Source organism: Sceloporus undulatus, chromosome 2 (genome assembly GCF_019175285.1).
Source record: "Sceloporus undulatus isolate JIND9_A2432 ecotype Alabama chromosome 2, SceUnd_v1.1, whole genome shotgun sequence".
Taxonomy (NCBI): domain Eukaryota; kingdom Metazoa; phylum Chordata; class Lepidosauria; order Squamata; family Phrynosomatidae; genus Sceloporus; species Sceloporus undulatus.
The window spans coordinates 185,445,827-185,468,274 of record NC_056523.1 but is presented as its reverse complement, the minus strand read 5'-3'; the positions used below and the strand labels follow the sequence as shown (position 1 = coordinate 185,468,274).

Below are 22,448 nucleotides of genomic sequence, written 5' to 3'. Positions count from 1 at the left end.
AAGAAGCCTGTGATGCTCTGAAAGTTAGTATGATAGTATGATGCATTTTGTCTCTTTTGGTTGGCTCGATAAAGGTATCAACAAGATCTCTCTCTCTCTCTCATTCTCTCCATCAGTATCTTGGCTGTAAGACCTCTCCTCCCTCCACATATATGTGATGCTATGCCCAAGATACCTAGCCCTGAACTGCATCCTCCCGTTCCCTGATCTTCTGTCTCTCCCATTCCTTGTCCTGCCCTGGTTCTGTGCTGGCAGTCACAAAACATGGACAGGATTCATACATTGGACATGTCATTTTCCCAGCTCAACTATGAGAAAGGCAGGGTCATTCATGGTGATTCTCTGGGGTGTCTGTGTGTTGATCTGGTTGGAATAACTTGTTTGTCATTACCCTATCGTTATCACAGGGTTGTGAGGATAAAATAGAGTGGGGAGGGGAGACAGAACCAGCCCTACCAGACAGGAGTCAAGAAAGTCAGAAATTACTTTGCCACTATTGTATGTTTTTCCTGTCAGGAATGGAGAGAGGTGTTGGTGGATTTTCTACCTCAGGTTCCAAATTAAATGTGGGTCCTCTGCATCTCGTTATTGACTCTCAACTCTGCCTTCAGCAGTGAAATATTCTGTGGTGGCTCTGGATAACATGGATCCTACCTTGTGGTCCTTGGAGGAACACTGGGATGCAAGTGTAAAAATAAATAAATAAAGGAACAACATGAGCTGCTGCTTGACACACACCACTTCTTCCCAACCTAATGTCCTCTGGATGGGCTGGACTACAGTTCACACTATCCCCAGACAATGTGGCCATCAGGTTTATACTGGAAATGTGGGAGATATAGAGGGCAAGGGAGCGGAAACAGGGTGACTTACCGGGGGGCTGGTGCTTGTAGGGGCTTCTGGGCAGCTCCGGCGAGGAGCACAGGTGATGACGGAAGGGCGCATCTAAAAAGTCAAATCAGAGAGTGGAGGCATGAGCTAGAGATGTATTTACTGATTTCTCATATATCTATATGCCCTATCACTAGAAAGGTTCCCAGAGTTCTTCGGAGAGATAAGAACAACAGAAGAGGAAAGAAGGATGGATAGGGAAAAGGAATAACAAATTTAGAGTGAAAGGAGATCTAAACCCAGGCTCACCTGCTGCAGCTGGGACACTGTGAGTGCTGAATCCAGCAGGGGTTTCCTCAGGGGGCATTTCTGTGGGCAAGATGGGTGAAGCACTTGGGAATCTGTGCCAAGCTCAGCTGTGGATGTGCTCACACAGGACACACCAGTTGGGCCCACTGAGATTTGTGCAGTTGGTGGTGATGCCTTCTGCTCCAGAGAGCTGCAGTATCAGAGAGAGAGGGGAAAAAAGCCCTACCATTTTTAGACAAGTAATATTTATGCACTGTACAGAACTAGATTAAACTTTAGGCAAAGTGTGTCATTACACAGAACCACAGTCAATCTGAGGGCCAACTGCTGCAGTGCAATTTATCTAGAGGGGATGTAAATCTTCCTGTTCTTGATCCTGGCATGGAAAGACAAAGACTTTTCATAGCTTTCAGTCTACTGCAGCAGAAAAAGAATATTTCTGTGTAGTTCTTTTGTACTTTGCTTTCCTCTTTTGTGCAATTATTCTGCACCAAAATCCACAGAGGTTTTTTTTTTTGGCACAAAACAAACAACCCTTCCCACAAAAAACAAACAAAAACAAAGAACCATAGGTTTTTAAAAATAGAAAACATGTTTCCTGTGCAGGAAGAACATTTTCTGTGAAGAAAACATGTTTTCTGCAAAATAAAGAGAAAAATCCACATGATTTTTGCATAAGAAAAGAATGCTTATTTGCACAGAATAATTCTCCACATTACAAAGTGTGAAGAATCTTCACTGCTGCTCTGTTCTTCTCACCAGGGATGTCTTGCATTTCAGGAAACCCATCATCCTGTTAGGAAATGAACAGTAACAAAACTACACTTTCATTTAGTCTCTCGGTCCACTGGGAGAGGTGGGGAAACATAAATAAATCTTATTATTATTATCATTATTAGAATCTGGGTCTTCTGAGTACAATTAACACCCCAAATCCACAAAACAGCGATACTTTTATTGGACCAACCAAAATGCACAAAATACATGCTACATGTTTTTAAAGTTGCACTGGCTTTTTCATCAGGCAAAGGAGTTAAAAAACAATACAGGAAAAAACAGATGAGATTTTTATTTATTTACTTATTTATTTTGCCTGTTTTGCGGATTTTGGATGCTATTGCACTTTACTACATGGCCAACATGGGTTTACATGGGGTTTCTTAGGGCTGAGAGTGTGTGACTTGGCCAAGGTCACCAGTGAGTTTCCATGGCCAAGTGGGGAATCAAACCCTGATCTCCAGAGGTTCTCTCTCAGGACTTATTCTGTGCAAAATTCACATGTTTGTTTGTTTTTTTTCCTGGTGAAGAAAAGAGCATTTTCTGCACAGCAAATAATTGCCAAGATACTGCAGTGGGGGAGAGATATAACCACAGGGATGTTGCAACATCTCATAGCTATGTCGCTCAATGTAGATCCCCCCAAAACCAACCTTTTAATCCTTGCAGCTCCCTCACAACATGGCTATTGCCAAGTTGGCAGAGAGTGAGAGGAATGACTGATGATGTGTCTAGCCCTCTTTGAGCCATATTTCATCCAGCCTTCCTCCTGTAGTTGGGTACACTGTGACAGGCTGCTGCTTGTGCCCAGCTACAGGAAGAAGGCTGGATGAAATATGGCTCATCTCACTCCATCCTGGCAATTTGGAAATGGTTGTGTGTGTTGGGAGGGGGAGGGGTCTGTGCAGTTCTGAACAAATCTTGCCAAGAAAACCCCATGATAGGTTTGCCTGAGGATCACCATAGCAGCACACAACAACAACGATACACCACAGCAGCACTATCCTTTTTCCTGCACATAGTTTTGTTCAGAGTTGTGCAAGTCCTCACACTTTTCTTCCACCTCCCACTATGCTACAGTGCCCCCTTGTGGCCCTCATGGTAACTCACACTGCCACAGGCACACATGTCGATCTCCTGAGTTTCAACAACTTCTGCCTCTCCAAGGCTGGGTCTGGGCTTCTTCTTCCATCCACAGTGAGCTTGCGTTTGATTGGATAGACAGGCAACCGATGGGCAGGGAGACGGCGATACCTCTGCTCATTCGCAAAAGAGGGTTGGCCTGGAATAAATTCAGACAATAAAATATCTTCTTGGTTAACAGAGTGGCTGGTGGGCACATACTTTGGGAGCCAAAATGAACAAATTGAGGCTATTTTACTTTGGCACACACTAGAAAAGACAATAATGTGCAGAAGATGGACAGGAAGACCACATGCCAGATGGATGGACTCAATCAGGAGGAAGCAGAGCAGTGGAGAATAATAGGGGTTCTTGGAGATATCTCATCCACAGGTTTGCCATGAGTCAGGATCAACTCGAGGGAAGCTAACAATAACAACAAGGCACATACTTGAGATGTTCACTATCACAGTTACAGATGCATAACTAAGAGTTAATACCTCTGTAACTGATTCATATTCACAGTCCCTGCATATCTATCATTGTGGCATTATTACCATGATTGTAAAAGTCCCTCAATCTTGGTTTCATAAGCAGCAGCAAATGATGGAAATCTATTTTATCAGTCAGGGTGCAGCATACTGACATTTCGACCTTCTTTCTTCCAGCAGTTTCCAATGTGAGGAGGAATTGTGTCAGGGATCCTACTTCTTATTGGAGGGAGAGGGCTGGAAATGTCAGTATGCTATGTCCAAATTGACAAGAGAATAGACCGTTGCCACTTGCAGCAGCTGCAGCCTGGTAAAATGGGATTGAAGGGCCAAGTCAGGAGGGAGGCATCATATAGTTTATTTAACTAGGTAGTTGATCAAGGATTTTGTCCCAGATCTGGCAGTTGACATCTCCCCAGGAGTTGGTCTTTTATATAGGCAGTGGGTCTTAATTGCCCATTCAAACCCAAATTGACCCCTTCCCTCAAATACTTTGCATAATAATAGGGATAGGCCACAGCAATATAAACAGTAGCTGTCCTCCTACAGGTATTGTGAAGATTATACAGAAATATATATAGCAAAAGGACTCCTGGGGTGGGTGGTTGAGAGCAGATGATGTGACCATCCATCTCTAATCATAAAGCCCTGGCCCTGGGGCCCTCTGTATCCTGTCTTTGCTACAGCATTAGATACAGGAATAAGCATGAGAGCAAAGATGGATCTTCTTCAACTGGCTGTGTTCCCAAATATTCCTTTTCCTGTTATGGATGCTGCGGTGTGGAAAATAACTGAGCTTGCCTTAAAAAGGACCAGCTCAGCTAAAGATTTGTGTGCCTGTGTCTTTGAAAGGGTCCTTCAAAATCTGATTCCGCAAGTGAAATCTGATAGGGTTCAACATTCAAATATTGAATTTGATAGGCTGCCACTTTTTTTAATGAATGTAGCATTACATTTCAGCTTTGCCAAAGACAGGAGAGCCTTCTTGCACTCACTTGTCTGAATATCAGGTGTTTAACTAAACATACAAGAAACACATACTGGGGGAAGGGGAAGGTGGAGGGAGGAGGAGACCTACTGGCCATCCGTTTCCGATTTCTCAGATTTTTATCTTTCATATAAAAAGCATGTTTCCAGGACTTATGGCTCTGGGGATATAATTGAAAATACGGAGTAATGCTTTATGAAGCTTTAACAGCCAAAGAGGGGGAGGTGTTGAACAGCATTTTGAGTTATTGAAAGTAAAAACATTTATATCACTAGACGTTAGCCCCATTGATTTCAATGGGATTCACATTGAGGCAAGTGGATATTGGATTGCACCTCTAGTGTTCTAGCTAATTCTTCATCCCTACCTAAAAAAGCCACAATAAACTGTACAATTTTTTTTAATGCAGAATAAACTATGCAAAGCTAGAGAGCTTCCCCTAAAGCAGTGATGGCAAACCTTTTAGATACCGAGTGCCCAAACTCAGTGGCATTCCTGCACCAGATGTCACCCGGCGCTGGGGGGAGGACTTCTGGGGGGGGGAGTTCCAGGGGGAAAAAAAACAAGGCACACTCTCTCAGCCTCAGGTTAGCAATAGCAACCCCCCCTGATGAAACTTGCCAAGAAAACTCGTGATAGTTTCACCTTAAGGTCATCATAAGTCGGAAATGACTCAAAGGCACTGCACACACAAGTCACTCTCTCAGCCTTACGGGATCACAAGGGCAAACCCCTCTCCTCTTTGGGAAGCCACTTAAAGGCATGGTGCCCAGTGGGGAAAGAGGAGGAGTAGGTGTGTGCTGGCTCTTCCCTTTCCCCCACTCATCCCTTTAACTGCCTCCCCAGAGACAGTTGAAGGGATGGGACAGTGAGGAGAGAGGAGGAGCTGGCATGTGTGCCCGCAGAGAGGGCTCTGTGTGCCAGAGATGACGCGTGTGCCATAGGTTCGTCACCACTGTGCTAAAGCATTCACCCTGCATTATGTGTACAAGTAGCAACCTTTTGGTTGAATTTCCTGGTGCAGCATTTTTCTTTTGTAGAATGCTAACCCTAACCCTGCCATCTCTATAGTCTTTTTAATCCAAACTGATATAGAGTAAATGAGAGCAGCTCTCTTGGCATGGAAGGCTGGTATGGATAACATGCGCCCCTTCAGATATTATTGGATTGCAGTTTCCAGCCTTGCCCTCCCCATTACCCTTTTTAAATATACAATGGTGTAGTAAAATGGTGTCCATTACATAAAATGGCAAAATCAAGGCTTGCTTTTTGAAAAACATTTTAAACTTTTTTTTCAAGCCCTGGATGGTTGAACATGTGGATGCAGAATTTGTGGATACAGAAAACCAACTGTAGTACCTTCACTAGGCAAAATTCTTTGTATCAAAATAGCTCTGCAAGAAGGCTTGTAGAGAGATTCCTTCGCCTAATTAAGGGATTGCCATAAAAAGCCCCAGACTCCCTAGCTTACATCTTTCCTTCACTGTGAATATATGTGGCCTTTGGCAAACTGCTTGCTCAACCTTTGTCCTGCAGCAATTTGGAGATATTACTAGTGATTAACCTTGTTGGAAGAATGACTGCGATGATGGATGAGATCCAGGAAAATGCCTGAAGAAGGAGGGGACAGCAAGTGACTCTTCCACCCACTGACCACTGCCTCAACTTCCAGAGAAACCTCTCCTGAGGTTTAGGATACTCTGCTCAAATGGGATAGGCTGTCATTATCATAGAATCGTAGAGCTGGAAGAGACCACAAGGGCCATCGCCTTCTTTTCAGCCCTAGGAGCCACAGCCCACTTCATTCATCATGATGTTCAGATCTGGTGGAGTGGAAAGAGAGGATGTGTGTTTTTGAGAGGCTTAGGCTGCAGTTCCACATCACTTTAACTGCTATGACTCAATGCTATATAATCCTGGGATTTGCAGTTTGTTGTGGCACTGGAGCTCTCTGCCAGAGAGGGCTAAACATTTCACAAAACTACAATTCCCAGAATTTCACAGCATTGAGCAAGTGAGATCAAACTGGATTTTTTCCTGCAATGTGGATGAAGTCTTTAGTGCTGCTGAAGGTGAAGAGGTATTTACACCTATTCCCTTCCTCTTCCACCTGGCTGGTTTCTTGATCTCCAACCCAATGTATGTGAAGCACTTGAATGCTGTTTTGTGCCTTCAAGTCAACTCTTGAAGGCACAAACAGTGACCCTTCCATAGGGTTTTCTTTGGAAGATTTATTCGAAGGCGATTTGCTATTGCTTTCCTCTAAAGCTGAGAGAATGCGACTTGCTAAACGGAGATATAAACTCTGGTTTCCAGAGCCTGTTTTTGTCTTAACACTCAAACCATCACACCAGGCTGTCTCATATTCTTTGAATGATTTAAAGTGCTATATAAATTCAATGCATAAACCACCAATATTAGAAAACATCACCTCAGGCACAGACTTTAGTGAACCTTCAAAAAAACAAAAGAGATTTGCAGAGCTGAAGGGCAACTACTGACTTTCTCCCAGGAAGCAAGGCAAGTTTTGAACAGAAGCATTGCTCTGGCATGCTAGTCCCTCAGCATTTGTGAAACAGGCAAGAGAAACTGGGCTGGGCATGTGGCTTGGAAAGAATGGGTGCAGTAAAGAAGCACACTTAGGACTCAGAACCCTCCAAGACTCAGGGCCAGCCAGCATTTCATATATGTCATGCAGTGGTGGCTGCTTTCTACATGGAGAAATCTTCTGTCTCTTACAAAACAAGCCTGGATAATTTCTATTTTTAGGCATGTTGGAGACGCATCTATTTATGCAAGCCTTCCTAGAATAGCTTAGCCTACCATATAGTTTGCTCTGATGGATATGTAGGCACTCTACCTTGGTTTTTTTCTATTCATTTTACCTTGTGCATTTTATGATTTTTGTACACCTGCCCAGAAATCAGAAGATACAGGTGGCTGATTTTGTAAACAAAATGAAAAAAAAAACCTCTTAGGATAAGAGCATGGAAAAGTTATTTTGTTCCAAAATAGTAATTTTTACAAGCTCTGCCTTACATTTTATCTTTTTGGAATGCAAAACAGAATCTGGATGTCCATGTTTATGGCACACCCCCACAGTATCTATTTTAATGTATGGGCATATAAAGGAAAAAGCCTAGTGGAGTCTTCCTCCTGGCATGCAAGATTCTTATGGAGAGGGAGAACTTGGATTTCTATGTGTGGGGAGGGTCTGGATGGTTTTGCATACTCATATAGGGAGGGCTTAGAGTTCTGTGTACACATTGGGCTTAGATTTCTGTGTATAGTGTGGGGCTGGATTTCTATATGAAAGATGAGCTTGGATTTCTATGTATAGGAAGGGCTCAGATTTCTATGTTATAGTGAGGGGCTAGATTACTGTATGTAAGGTGGGCTTGGATTTCTATGTGCAGAATGGGTTAGGCTTACTATTGGGGCTTGGAAGCACAAGTGGCTCATGAACCAGGGGAAGGACCACTTCACCTCACTTTTTGGAGGAAGGAGTGGCATCCACTTGGCCCAGAATCAACCACTAGGACTTGGGTCAGGCCTCACCAGGAATACTGTGTCCAGTCCTGGGCACCACAATTCAAAAAGGATGTTGACAAATTGAAGTGTGCCCAGAAGAGGGTGACCAAAATGGTGAGGGGTCTGGAAACCATGACTTATGAGGAAAGGCTTAGGGAGCTGGGTATGTTTAGCTTGGAAAAGAGACAGTTAAGAGGTGATATGATACCCCTGTTTAAGTATTTGAAGGGGTGTCACATTGAGGAGGGAGCAAGCTTGTTTTCTGCTGCTCCAGAGACTAGAACACAGAACAATGGATGCAAGCTACGGAAAAGAGAATCCACCTCTAGGAGGAACTTCTTAATAGTAAGAGCTGTTAGACAGTGGAATACACTCCCTCGGAGCATGGTGGAGTCTTCTTCCTTGGAGGTCTTTAAAAGGAGGCTGGAAGGCCATCTGTTGGGGACACTTTGATTGTGTCCTCCTGCATGACAGGGGGTTGGACTGGATGCCCCTTGTGGTCTCTTCCAACTCTATGATTCTATGAAGAAGACAATTTAAACACCTCTCACCTGCATTATGATTGTGTGTTTGTAGTCTGGTTCTTAAGTCAGGATGTCTAGGCGGAACTCTCCTTCCTTTGCTGAAGTGGAAGGCATAAATAGCATTGACTAATGGTTCCTGTTCCAACAAGCACGGTGTGGCATCCAACACTGCTTGTGGATGAGATGCATATCTGGACCTGCATGCGTATGCTGCCGGATTAGCTAATTAGAGGCAGGGCTGGCTCCACCGCTAAACTGACTGAAGCAATCGCCCCAGGCAGCAGGTGCTGTGGGGCAGCAGTAAGCAGTGTTACAATACAGATTTAGCTACCAGTCCAGCCAGTTTCAGTACATGGAATGGAGGAGGAGGGAACAACATCTCCTCCTTTACTGCAGGTAGTAAATTTTGGGACAGCCCTGATTCATGTTGAACCCTCTTCCATTTTTTCGGCTAGCTCTCACATGTTTCAGAGTGCTGATCATCTGAATTATCTGGCTGCACTCAAAAACACTAAAATGTTAATTTTGGCAAATGCTTTTGTGCCCTTAATCAAATATTGAGAGTAAATTTGCTAAAGTGCAAAAACCTGTGATACCAGTACTTCATTTTATGTTCAAAAAGTGCCATAACATTTTTCTGCTGTTTTGGTGAATCTGAGCATAATTTGCATTTTGGAATCAGGGATGTAGCCGGGGGGGGGGGGGTTTTTGGGGGCTGGGCCCCCCCCCTTCCCTTTAAAAAAATGAATGGTGTGTGCTGCTGCGCCCCTGAACTCAAGCCCTATTATAATGGTGGCACTTAGTTTGGACCCCCCCTTCTTAAAATCCTAGCTACGTCCCTGCTGGAATTCCTTAATCAATTCTAGCTGTCTGCTCTAAGCAGAAAAGAGAGAAGACTTCTACTGTACTACATGAAGGGGGATTCATGGCGAATTTACTGGAGTACATGGTGGTCAACCAGATTAACCATAATACCAACCATAATCCTAATCATCATAATGGGATTGAAGGTGCCAATAGTCTCATCCTCTAAGAGTTTACAATCCAAATTTAAATAGTTCAACACACTAGAAGGCTGAACAGCAGACAGTCACATTGTAATCGCCACCAACTTCCATAATGGTGAACATCAAGGAGAAAACTTTTGTTTTTGCTTGTTGTGTGCCTTCAAGTTGTGTCTGATTTACGACAACCCTAAAGTGACCCTATAATGGGGTTATCATGGCAGTTTCTTCTTGCTTTTGCCTTCTTCTGAGGTTGAGAGAGTGTGATTTGCCCAAGGTCACTCTGTTCTCTTGAGTTGTAGTCTGACACTCAAACCACCATGTTTTTTGTTGCTGTGTGCCTTCAGGTTGTTTCTGACCTATGGCAACCCTATCACAGGGTTTTCTTGGCAATATTTATTCAGAGGGGATGTGTCATTGCCTTTTCCTGATGCCAAGAGAGTGTGAATTGCCCAAAATCACCCAGTGGGTTTCATGGCCGGGTGGGGAATCGAACACTGGTCTCCAGAGTCACAGTCCAACACCCAAACCGCAATGCCACACTGGCTCTCTCCAAACCATCATACCACTATTAAAATTAGGAAAATGTCCTATTACAATTTTGCCTGTTTTGGCTGTGTATTTGAGTCTTTTCCCTCCCCCAACATATTTCAGCACTAAAAAAGAAAATTTACTTTTTTGGACCATAACTCCCAGAATCTTCAGCCATACAATTTCTTCGCCCTGCTATCTAAAAATACACACAAAAGGTAAGGAGAAAGATGAATGAGCTGGTGACAGAATGGAAATGGGCATAGGCTGGAGTGGCAGGGAGCTATGAATTGGGTCAGTCTAGCTTGGTGTCCCCAGAAATGCGGGAGTGGGAAGGCAGGGTGTTGCCATTCTTAAGACCTGTACACAGCTGGAGCATGGACTTGTTTTACATGCCCTGGGGATATGTTGAAATAAGCTTGTGTAGGTGTGTTGTAACTGAAGCAGCAACAGCAGCAATTGCTGCAAAAAAGACTGGGATATATGCATGCTCTTGTTATTCAAACTAGAATTGATTTAGTCATGGTCCTAAGAGTTGTGTTTGCACTACACATGGCACTATGATTCCACTTTAACTGCCATGGCAGCTTCCTACATACTCTTGAGGTCAAAGGAACTAGAGGAGCTCTCTGGCTGAGGATTCAACCTGCCCCTCCCTAAATTACAAGTGAGCCAGTGTGATCTAGTAGTGCTTTGATTGTTGGATTAAGAGATTTTCAGATGGGGGGGGGGAAGCCAGGCGTAAAAGGCATACTCCCAGCATAATCATGCAATTGCGCTGAAGATTTTCAGACATATTGCGCTCATCCAGGACTTATCCCATGAAAATGCTGGAATGCTCCAGCAACAACCATTCACAGGACTTCCCCATGGATGGTTTGTTGCTCCAGCATTCCTGGATCTTCACAGGATAAGTCCTGAATAAACTTGACTTCATCTAAAAATCTTCAGCACGATGATGCCAGGAGTATTCCTTTTATGCCTGGCATTCCCCCCCCCCCACCATCTGAAAATCTCCTAGGACTCTGAGAGACCAGGGTTCAAATCCCTGCCCAGCCATGGAAACCCACTCAGTGACTTTGGGCAAATCATATTCCCTCAACCTTAGAGGAAGGCAGAGGCAATATATCTTGCCCAAAAAACCCTAGGATAGTAAACTTGAAGGCATATAGCCACAACAACAAGGAACTTCAGATTTTATGTTCCACAGAAACCATGACAGTTAAAGTGAAATCATGGAGGTATAACTTTGTAGCATGATGGGATTCAAATCACCTGGATTCAAGGAAAGCTGAAAACTTTAGCCAATATGTCCTATTGCCCTTTGGTTCACTAAGGCCTGTTACAGACTGCCAAAATAAAGCTGTTTCGGGTCTCTTTGGAGGTATGCTATTTAAATGATGCATGGGTCCTAAGAGTCCGGAAGTCGCGCCAAAGCCACACTCCATTCCTAAGCACCGGAGTGCAGCTTTGGTGCAGCTTCTGGATTCTTAGGACGCATGCATCATTTAACTAGCATACCTCCAAAGAGACCCGAAGCAGCTTTATTTTGGCAGTCTGTAACAGGCCTAAGAGAGGGCTAGAAGATGGAAGAACCCTAAGTAGCTCCTGCTTTTAGACCTACACAAACCCAAACAGCAATCTTTGGCCCCCGGTCTGATAACCATTTCTGAGCCTGAACCTCCTTGACATGAGCTCTAAAATTTGGTAAGCAGACTAGCTTCTTCCACAAAGCAGAGATGGGGCAAGGAGACAGATTATGGCTACTTACCTTCCAAGATGTAGACCTTGAATCCACTGCTGATGCCTGTTGTGTAGTGAAAATCAGCCAAGGCCATCATTGCCAACGTGGGTGGAAAGGTGCAAGAGGTTCACACAGGAGAATTGCTGTTGTCGGCGTTAAATGCTGGGAAAAGATGAAATTTGCTCTGAAATTTGGAGTGACCAAGGAGACACCAAGATTCTAAGGGCTGCAGCTCATAGGCTCAGGATATGGAAAACTGGAGATCCCTTCCAGTTCCCAGTGCAAGTTTGGCTCTGGAAATACAACTTCAAAGGTGAAGACAGCAAGAGACCCTTTGCTATTTCTGGAGCCAACGGATAGTTCTTTCAGAAATGTTCAATTCTCTTGCATCACCCACAGCTGCAGCATCCCTTCTTGAACTTTTGGATTGTGCCTCTGGAGGGGTGGAGCTGGAATGGGCCAGTCCTAACAGGCTTGATACCCTCCTCTCCACACTCCTATTAGCCCCCTGAAGGCAAGGGTTTGTGTGTGCACACGTACCTTGTGTCACACCCTGCGCGGGGGAGAAGGTGCAATGCCCCCCAAAAGAGACAGGTGTGGAGCAGATGGCAAAAAGGAGAGGGAGAGACTGGGAGTGGGACAGAGGATGGCATGAGTAATTTCAGGGAAATGAAGCTCTTGGTTTAGATTCCCTTGACTGGAATGTTTGCAAAGCAACAGAGCAGATGTCCACATCCAACAATTGGGTTTAAATCTAAGGAGGCTCTGCTTTGCTAATCTTAGGGATGTTCTTTTAAACAGTTTGTGTCTTGTACATCAGAAAGTTTATTGCATTTGTTGTTGCTGTGTGCCTTCAAGTTGTTTCCGACTTATGGTGACCCTAAGGCAAAGCTATCACTGGGTTTTCTTGGCAAGATTTGTTCAGAGGAGGTGTGCCATTGCCTTCCCCTGAGGAGGCTGAGAGCATGTGACTTCCCCAAGGCCATCCATGGGTTTCATGGCTGAGTGGGATATCAAAACCTTGGTCTCCAGAATCACAGTCCAACACCCAATCCACTATGCCATGCTGGCTCTCATATTGTAATACACTGAGAGATTTATTGGCAGAATGTAATCTCATGTTTTAAAATGTATTTGTATCAATTATTTGATCAAATATATAAGAACTGATGGAAGGAAAGATATAGTTCACTCCAAGAGGTACCTTGCTAAGGTGTGAAAAATAATTGAGTATGGGTACTGAGTTAAGAAGGCAAGACATGTTCATGAGATTTAATCATTTCATTTGTGTAAAATTACTTTTAGGTTTGCCTTGAAGGGTGAAATCATTAACACAAGAATAAAGAATGTGTGGCTTTCCAAATCTTTCTGGACTGTTTATGAAATCTTGCCATTGGCTGCACTGGCTAAGGCTGGTGGGAGCTGCAGTCTAACAATATCTGGAGGGCTACATACTTATTATCCGTACTGTTAAGAAGTGAATGAGATTTTACAGATGAAGAAAGAGATATGAGGAATGCCAGATCAAAAACTGAAACATCTTCAAGTCTGTCTTGACAGAAAGAATGGATCTACATGGACATGAGAATCCACATAACCAGCAAATATCATTGGCTGGGGTTGAATTATGAGGGAAATATTGGGGTGCTATGTTTTTGTTGAGAATAGGGTGGATGCCAGACCGAGAAGAGACAATTTGCGGAAGGTAATAAAATTAAGTGAAGTCTTGTGGAAAACTTAAGATGCACATGGATTAAGAAACTTAAGAAGCCTGTGTATAACTAAAATTCAGATATTTTCATTATATCAATTGCTTATGTTTATATCTTGTCTGTCTTCCAATGAGCTTGGGGTTTCTCCTCCCCACTTTCTTCTCACACCAGCCCTGTGAATTTGGTCAGGTTGAGAGAGACAGTGACCACCCAGTGAATTTCATGGCTGAATGAGGACTAGAATCTGGACCTTTGATCTTTTAACCAGTGCAACACATTGTTTCCCAGACACAGTATCTTTATCACAGTTTAGAGTGGCCAGCATACTTTGTATGGAGCTGTATTACTTTCAGCATCCCTGTAAGGCAGAATAGCATTATAATCCCCATGTTAGGGCCAGAGGACTGAGGCTACTAGTGCATCCACACTGTAGAAACAATGCAGTTTGACACCACTTTAATTGCTGTAGCTCTGTCCTATGGGATCCTGGAATTTGTAGTTTTACAAGATCTTTACTCTTCTCTGCCAAAGAGTGCGGCATCTCACAAAAATACAAATCCTAGGATTCTGTACAATGGAGTTATGGCAGTCAAACGGATATCAAATTGCATTATTTCTACAGTGCAATTGTTTCCAAGAAAGAGCAACAGGACTCAAGTACCTTCTCTAAGAGACTGGGAAACCAATGGTCCTCCAGATATTTTGGCCCCGAACACCCATCAATATAGATACATGGACTGTAATAGACGTAGTTTTAAAACAACTGGAAGCTCCAAGGTTCTTCACCTCTGACATAGTGAGTTAATATTAGAGGATAGGTTATATCTGGAGCCCTTCTGCTGCATGGCAGGCTCTTTTTATGCTGACTCTTAATTAAACAATTTTGGCTACTGAACAGATCTGGGAGATGAAGTTGCCATGAAGCCACAGTCTCATTACTTAGAACCCCTAATTACTAACTCCAAAGGCCTTTAGTATAGGCCCCGGGGGAAATGTGGGATTTAGAGAGCTGTGAAGAAACCCAGAAAACTGTGGTGGAAAGAAAGTTTTGTCATGTTGTTGTTGTTGTTGTTGTTGTTGTATACCTTCAAGTGGTTTCCAACTTATGGCGATCCTAAAGCATACCTCCTGTCTCCAGAGTCATTGTCCAACACTCAAACTGCTACTCCATGCTGGCTCATGGTGTATCATTAGGAGATGAAAGAATGGTTGAAAACATGTTTCTCAAGCCTTGTAAAACCCCAAAATGGAAAATCCTACCTGCAGGAGAAACTTCACACTTTGGGTCTTGCTCTTGCGCAAAATTCACTTTTTTTTGTCTTTTGGTACACAAATATACGCTGACAATTACAACATCAAAAGTCATTCACTTTATTGACTTGCACAAGTTCACCCAGTGGGTTTCATGGTCAAGCAGGGAGTTGAACCCTGGTCTCCAGAGAGCAGTCCAACCCTCCCACCATGTTCTTGGCATCTCAGTGGTTAAAAAGAATGGGGGCCCCACCCAGTCCTGGCGTGAGGGAAGCCACGAGCCAAGTGGCTGGGGGCGCGTGTCAGGGCTGGCTCCCCCACACCCTGAGAAGCAGTTGAGCTGCATTCCATAGGCCTTCCCCACCCTGACTGCTGGAGGGAGGGAAGATCCCTGAAGGATGGCAGGCGGGTGGCGGGCAGGCAGGCCTGACTTGGAGCAGTGGAGTCTGTCTCGCCCAGTGCCTGGCATGCCCCATCCTGCCTCAGAGGCCACTGTTTTGTAGGAAGGAAATAGAAGAGTCGAATGGGCAAAGAGGCTACCTGGGAGTTTGGAAGTCTGGACTTCTGAGACTGGGTCCACACTGCAGAAATAATCTAGTTTGAGACCACTTGAACTGCCATGGCTCCGCTCTGGTGCCACAACAAACTAAAATTCTCAGAATTCCATAGCATTGTGCCATGGCAGTTCAAGTGATGTCAAACCGGATTATTTCTGCAGTGTGCATGCAGCCTGAGTGGACTTAGAGTAGCAGAAAAAAAAGGACTCAGCTAGTTAAAGTATAGGTTGTGGTGAGATTGGAATGGGCTGTAAGGCAGGATGCCCCAGACTTGTCCAGCGTTGCTCCAGAGGCATTATAGGTAGATTTGCCCAAGGTCAGTCAGTGAGTTTCCATGGCCAAGCAAGGATTCGAACCCTGGTCTCCAGAGTCATAGCCAATCATAGAACCATAGAGTTGGAAGAGACCCTAAAGGCCATCCAGTCCAACCCCATTGTGCCATGCAGGAACACAGAATCAAAGCACCCCGACTGATGGCTATCCAGCCTCTGTTTAAAGACCTCCAAAGAAGGAGACTCCACCACATTCCAAGGCACCCTCTTCCACTGTAAAACAGCTCTTACTGTCAGGAAGTTCTTCCTAATGGTGAAGTGGAATGTCTTTTCCCCTAGTTTGAATCCATTGCTCTGGGGTCTTATTCTCTGCAGCAGCAGAAAACAAGCTCACTCCATCCTCAATATGACACCCCTTTAATTACTTAAACAGGGCTATCATATCATTTGTTAACCTGCTCTTCTCCAGGCTGAACATACTCAGCTCCCTAAGTATCTTCTCATAAGGCATGGTTTCCAGTACTCAAACACCAGGCTTGCCTTCCTGAGGAACTTAGCAGGCAATAAAGGCTCACGGAGAACAATACCATTCCTAGATTCTTTCCTCCCTGTCCATCCAGCATGCCTCTTTGAAGAACATGAGCATGAGCTCATTTGTGTCAGATTTCATGTAGGTAAGAGCCAGAGGATTCAGTGGATTCTAGGATTCTGGAGATCATGATTCAGTTCCCTGCTTGGCTATGGAAACCCATTGGGGTGATATTGGGTGAGTCACATACTCTACAAAACCCCATGAGAAGGTTTTTAGGGTTTCATAAGTTGGAAGTGACTTGAAGGCACACAACAACAACAACAACAATAACAACAAGCTGCATTTAAACATTATGCCCAAATTCCTTCCTTTCTTCAACCCCCCCCCCCCCCCCCCCCCCACCCCCTTGATCTCCGCTTGCCCTTGGTTTCAGGACCCCTGTGGATACCAAAATCCATGGCTGCTCAAGTCCAGTTGTATACAGTGGTACAGTAAAATGGCGCATCTTATATAAAATGACAAAATAAGGTTTTGCTTTATGGAATTTATATATTTTTGGAATATTTTCAAGCTGTGGATTGTTGAATCCATGGATATGGAGGCCCAATTATATTTCCAAATACAGTCAGCCCTTGTTATACACTGATTTTTTATACATGGATTCAAGCATCCACGGTTTCAAAATGTTAAAAAAAATGTATAAATTCCAAATAGCAAACTTTGATTTTCCATTTTTTATAAGGGACACCATTTTGCTATGTCATTAGATTTAATGGGACTTGCACATCTACGGATTTTGTTATCCACGGGGAATCTTGGAACCAAACCCCAGCTTATAACAAGGGTCCACTGTATAGACAGCCATTAAATGAATAAAGGTTATACACAAAGAGTTGAAAACCTGATGTGAAACAGCCAGAATAGATTCCAGGAGTATATCCACATCATGCAACTAAAAGATTTTGATTCTGCTTTAACCTCCTTCTTATGGAATCTTTGGATCTATTTTTTTGTGTGTGAGATAATTAGATTTTTTCTGTGAGATAATATGCTAGATATACTCAGAACGGGTTGCATAATCCTGAATGAGTGGGTGGAAGAACAAAAGTAAAACACTAATTTGTTAAAATTTTGGACAATGGTTATAAAAGTTGTTATTTAAATGGTTCAATGGCAATGCCATTAGCGGGCGAAGTTGCCATTCATATTTTGCATTATTTTAGTCTCCTGGAGGGAGAGCTTTCATTTTTGGCCATTTTTAATCATTTTAAAGTGATTGTCAAAATGTAGAATTAACGTTTTACTGTCACATAATTAATGTTTATCTCAACAAAGTTAAATGTTTAATTTTTCACCCAAGCAATTATGCACCTAATTAAAATTTAACTTAACGCCAGCACATTAGCATAAGAAAGGCTTCCAAACATGCTAATGCTTCCAAGCTCCATCTTGAAAGGCAAAACCAGGCTGCTGCTTCCTTCTTGTCACCTCACTAATTTCTTCTCTTTTAAAGGAAAATTGAGGGATCCAGCATGGGGTTTGAGCATTGAACTATGACTCTGGAGACCAGGGTTCAAATCATGACTCAGCCATGTAAACCTGCTGGGGTGATTTTGGGCAAGTCACACTCTCTCAGCTGCAGAGAATGGCAATGTCAACCCCCCTCTGAAGAAACTTGCCAAGAAAACCCCATGATAGTTTTACTTTAGGGTCTCCATGAGTTGGAAATGATTTGAAGGCATACAACAACAACAACAACAACAACAACAACAAAGGAAAATTGACTCGGCAGCCTGCCTTCTTCTGAAATCTCACTACACCTCAGGGAAATTTCCTTCCTTCTCTGCAAACACTGCCCAGAGGCAGGTGAATTTTGTGCACTCCAGCTGGTGTGCTGGGATATGCCTCACAAGCATCTGGCAAAGAGGACTCTCGGTGCGTCTGGGCCAGGAGTTCATGCTGGGCTTGTCAGAACCTGCCAGGAGCGTGTGCCTCCGTGCTTAGTGTTCAGGCCTGCCTTGGCTCTGCCCAGGTGGAGACACAGGTGGAAGCATGAAAAGCTCCAGAAGTGTTGCTTCACTGCAACTGAAACAAGATTCAGCACTACGACAGAAATTGACATTCAACAGGCCTACACTGTGGGAGTGCTTTGGTTATCTCTCCCCCTTGCCATTGCCCACTCCTGCTAAAGTTTATTTTACTTTAGAACAGGGTTCCCTTACCTTGGGTCAAACATTGATCAGAATTAGGACTGCAGCCATGAAATAGGAAGCAACTAGGAATGGGAAAGGCAGCTATGAAAGAATTAGAAAAAATCCTAAAATGTAAAGATACACAACTGAGCACGAAAGTTAGAACCGTACAAGCCATTGTTTTCCCTGTTACTATGTACGGTTGGAAGAGCTGGACAGTTAAGAAAGAAGATAGGAAGAAAATCAATTATTTTGAGATGTGGTGCTGGAGAAGAGTGCTAAGGATGGCCAAAAAGACAAACAAATGGATCCTAGAATAGATCAAGCCTGAAATCTTTGTGGAAACCAAGATGATGAAGTCAAGGTTATCATACATGGTCATGTCATGAGAAGGAATGACTCACTGGAAAAAACAATAATGCTAGGAAAGGTAGAAGGGAATAGAAAGAGAGGAGGAGCACATGCTAGATGGATGGACTCTATTAAGGAACTCACACAGGCATGAGTTTACAGGGACTAAGCAGAGCAATAGAAAATAGGGAGTCTTGGAAATGTCTCATCCAGAGGATTACCATGAGTTGGGATCAACTTGAGGGTGGTTAACAACAAGAACAAGCAATCCATAGCACTTGCATTAACTTCATTAAATATGTTAATGGGGTGGAGGGAGAACACTTGGGGCAATGGGGGCCATTTAAAACACATTTTCAATAAATTTTTAAAATTCAGCCTAGTGTTTTATTAACATGTTCCTAATATGTGCTTGATCTTGCTCTGGTTGCATCTTTTTGTTGTTGTTGTGTATCTTCCAGTCATTTCTGACTTATGGCAACCCTACGTCAAACCTATCATGGGATTTTTCATGGCAAGATTTGTTCAGAGGAGGTTTGCCATTGACTTCCCCTGAGGCTGATAGTGACTTATTCAAGGTCACCCAGTAGGTTTCAGGTCAGAGAATTGAATCCTGGTCCCCAGTGTCTCAGTCCAACACTCAAACCACAACACAATGCTGGCTCTCAGAATTAATGCCATTTGATGCCACTTAAACTGCCATGGCTCAATTGCTATGGAATTCTGGGATTTGTACTTTTGTGAGACTCAGCCTTCAGCCTTATTCAGTTTTCTCTGTCAGAGAGCTCTGGTGCCACAATGAGCGACAAATCCCAGAATTTAATAGGATGGAGGTAAGACAGTTAAAGTGGTGTAAAAACTGCATTATTTCTGCAGTGTGTGTAGATAAAATAGATAAATGAATTTGTTTAAAAAGTATGATTACAAAGAAAGGGAGAAAAAGAAGAAGAAAAAGTGGAGTGGAGAATTCGTAGGATATGAATGTGAGTTAGGCATATATATTAATATTAGCTAACCATATTTCTAAAAATACATTTCTTGACATTTTGACATTTTGTTTTTACAATATGCATTCACAAATAGCTAAAACAATGAGGTTTTTCTGACTATGAACAACTGAGAATTTTTTTTTCCAGCTTCAGAATGCCACATCTTTTGGAAACAGAGTCATTACCACTTAATGGAACTAATTCCTAATTAATAAAGAGTTGTGTTTTTTTACCCAATTAGTGTCAGTAAATGTTACAAATATGCAACTAATTATTAATTAATTAAAAATCAACATGCTAGCATAAATCACTTGCTTTAGTTTCATTTTAAAAGTCTTATCTGGATAGCTATGCTCAAGGAATCAGCCCAGCAGAGTTGGTTCTGTTATTTGGAGGAGTGAGGCAGCTGCCTCAGGCAGCAGATTTTGTGTGTCATGAAAGCGAAGCCAAAGGTTAGTCGTCCATTTTGTTTTAGTTTACTGCCTTCCATGCCAAAACAATGTGGTGGGCTTTGCAGGAATACTGTATTTGGGATCTAGATCAGGCAAAGCACAGCATAGCCAGTACAATATGAGCTTGTGGTAGGAAACAGAAGTAAGTACACAGGATACTCTTGTAAGGCAAAAAGGAAAAACTGACACATATTGTTTCAGGAAATCCATCTGCGGATAGGAAAGGAGATAGATCAATGATTACCTAAATTTCAGAGAGCCAGTATGATGTAGCAGTGTAAACATTGGACTGCAACTCTGGAGACCAGGGTTCGATTTCCTGCTTGGCCATGGAAACCCACTGGGTGACTTTGGGTGAGTCACACACTCTCAGCCCCAGAAAAATGACAGGTTCGCCTTAGAGTTGTCATACGTTAGAAATGACTTGAAGGCACACAACTACAAACCTAAAACTTCAAATAAAGTGGGCTGTCATGTGTGGAAATTGGCTAGCATCCAACATAAGAGTGGGAGCATAATGGCCATTCTCTTTCCAGGCAAAAAGAGACAAAGGATTAACTAACTTTTGGGAGAAGTGGCCTCTTCTGGCAGGAAGGAAGCAAAGGACTTGAGTAAATAGATAAAGAGAGAAACAGAGAGCTGAAACAAAAGGGGCAGGCATGCCCTGGATGGTCTCCTCTCTCACCGATTATTCAATACAAACACTGACACCTCTTTGCTTCCAACAGACTTTTGAGTCCCAGGTACTTTGATAATTTGCTGTTCAAGTTGAGGCTGGTCCTCAACTCTGGTGAGAGGCAATGAGTGAAAAAGAGTAAAGTTATGTCCACACACACTTTTGGCATGCAACCTTCCCCCTTGCCCCCATTATCCCTTCAGAAATGCAGCACTTCACACCTGAAAAAGAATAAAGGTGCTCCCAGAGGATGGCCACCAAAATGGTGAAAGGTCTGGACGCCATGCTCTATGAGAAGTGGCTTAGGGAGTTAGCCTGGGGAAGAGAAAGTTAAGAGGTGACATGATAGCCATGTTTAAATATTTGAAGGGATGTCTTACTGGGGATGGAGCAAGCTTGCTTTCCACGGTTCCAGAGACTTGCACATGGAGCAATGGATTCAATTAACAGGGAAAGAGATTCCACCTAAACCTTAGGATGAACGTCCTGACAGTAAGAGCTGTTGGACAGGGGAATGCGCTGCCTTAGAGAATGGTGGAGTCTCCTTCTTTGGAGATGTTTAAATAGAGGCAGAATGGCTATCTCTTGGGAGTGCTTTGACTGTGGGTTCCTGCATGGCAGAATGGGGTTGGACTAGATGGCCTTTGTGGTCTCTTCCAACTCTATGACTCTATAGCAGGATAAAAATTTACTTTTCACCTAGTCTTCTAAAGATGTGTCGAAAGTTCAAATAGTGGTAGTTTTCCCAACCATTGCAATGAGTATGTTGGCAATTCTCCTCTGCCTGTCATATCTGCTTGTCATGTAACTCTTGAAGGCATATAAGCAGTAATGCCAGAAATAAAGGTGGTAGTTCTAAATCTCACATATCTCCACAAGAACTGCATATGTTCCAGGCTGCCTCTCCATCTGGGTATCTCTGATTGGTAAGTCATTGCTCAGGCTTAACTTTTTGAGGGTAAGTTGTGGGGAATATTTTTTATTTTTGGGAAAATAAAGTGTTTGATCAGTTCACTGCCATACTTTGTTGTCAGAAACCTGTGCTGTAGATTAGTACAGATATATATTTATTTAATTTACATATATTGTAAAGGACAACTTCTGGACCTCTACTTCTAGGCAGACCTGTGTCACATGTGGCTCTGCACTGCTGTTTCTGTGGCCTTCAACCACTTCGGACTCTGCAGAAAGATGTTCTTTTGGTTCTCCCCAAAGAGAGGACTGAATCATGGAGAAGCCTTCAGGGATGCAGATTCACCTTTTAAATAGGTTTCAGTTCCACCCCCACACTTGTTGTATGCCTTCAGGTCTGACTGATGGCAACCCTAAGGTGAACCTATCACGGGGTTTTCTTGGCAAGATTTGTTCAGAGGGGGGCCAGGAGGTTCGCCCTTGTCTTTCCCTGAGGCTGAGAGCAGGTGACTTGCCCAAGGTCACTCAGTGGGTTTCACGGCCGAGTAGGGAATCAAACACTGGTCTCTAGAGTCATAGGAGATTATCACATGGGGAAAAGGACGTCTTTGTCCCATTATTTTCCCATCCTTAGTGAATAATCAGTGAAAGACTTTCTCTTGTTGTGCTTATCCAGACATTATCCCATATCTGAAGTGCA

At 43.3% G+C, this 22,448-nt stretch overlaps 1 protein-coding gene across 3 annotated transcripts in view; it reads left to right on the top strand.

The window, feature by feature from the left end:
- Positions 1 to 22,448, top strand: part of LOC121924054 (complement factor properdin) — a 64,719-nt gene that overhangs the window by 32,255 nt on the left and 10,016 nt on the right. The window contains exon 10 of one of the 3 annotated variants that reach the window (XM_042455125.1): positions 13,158 to 13,694. The exons of 1 other annotated variant lie outside the window; for it this stretch is intronic. In XM_042455125.1, coding sequence (XP_042311059.1) covers positions 13,158 to 13,168 — 11 coding nt within the window. In that variant the 3' untranslated portion in view covers positions 13,169 to 13,694. Of the gene's footprint in view, positions 1 to 516; positions 653 to 13,157; positions 13,695 to 22,448 lie in introns of those variants that run through there. One more of the 3 variants, XM_042455123.1, reaches the window with a different exon arrangement.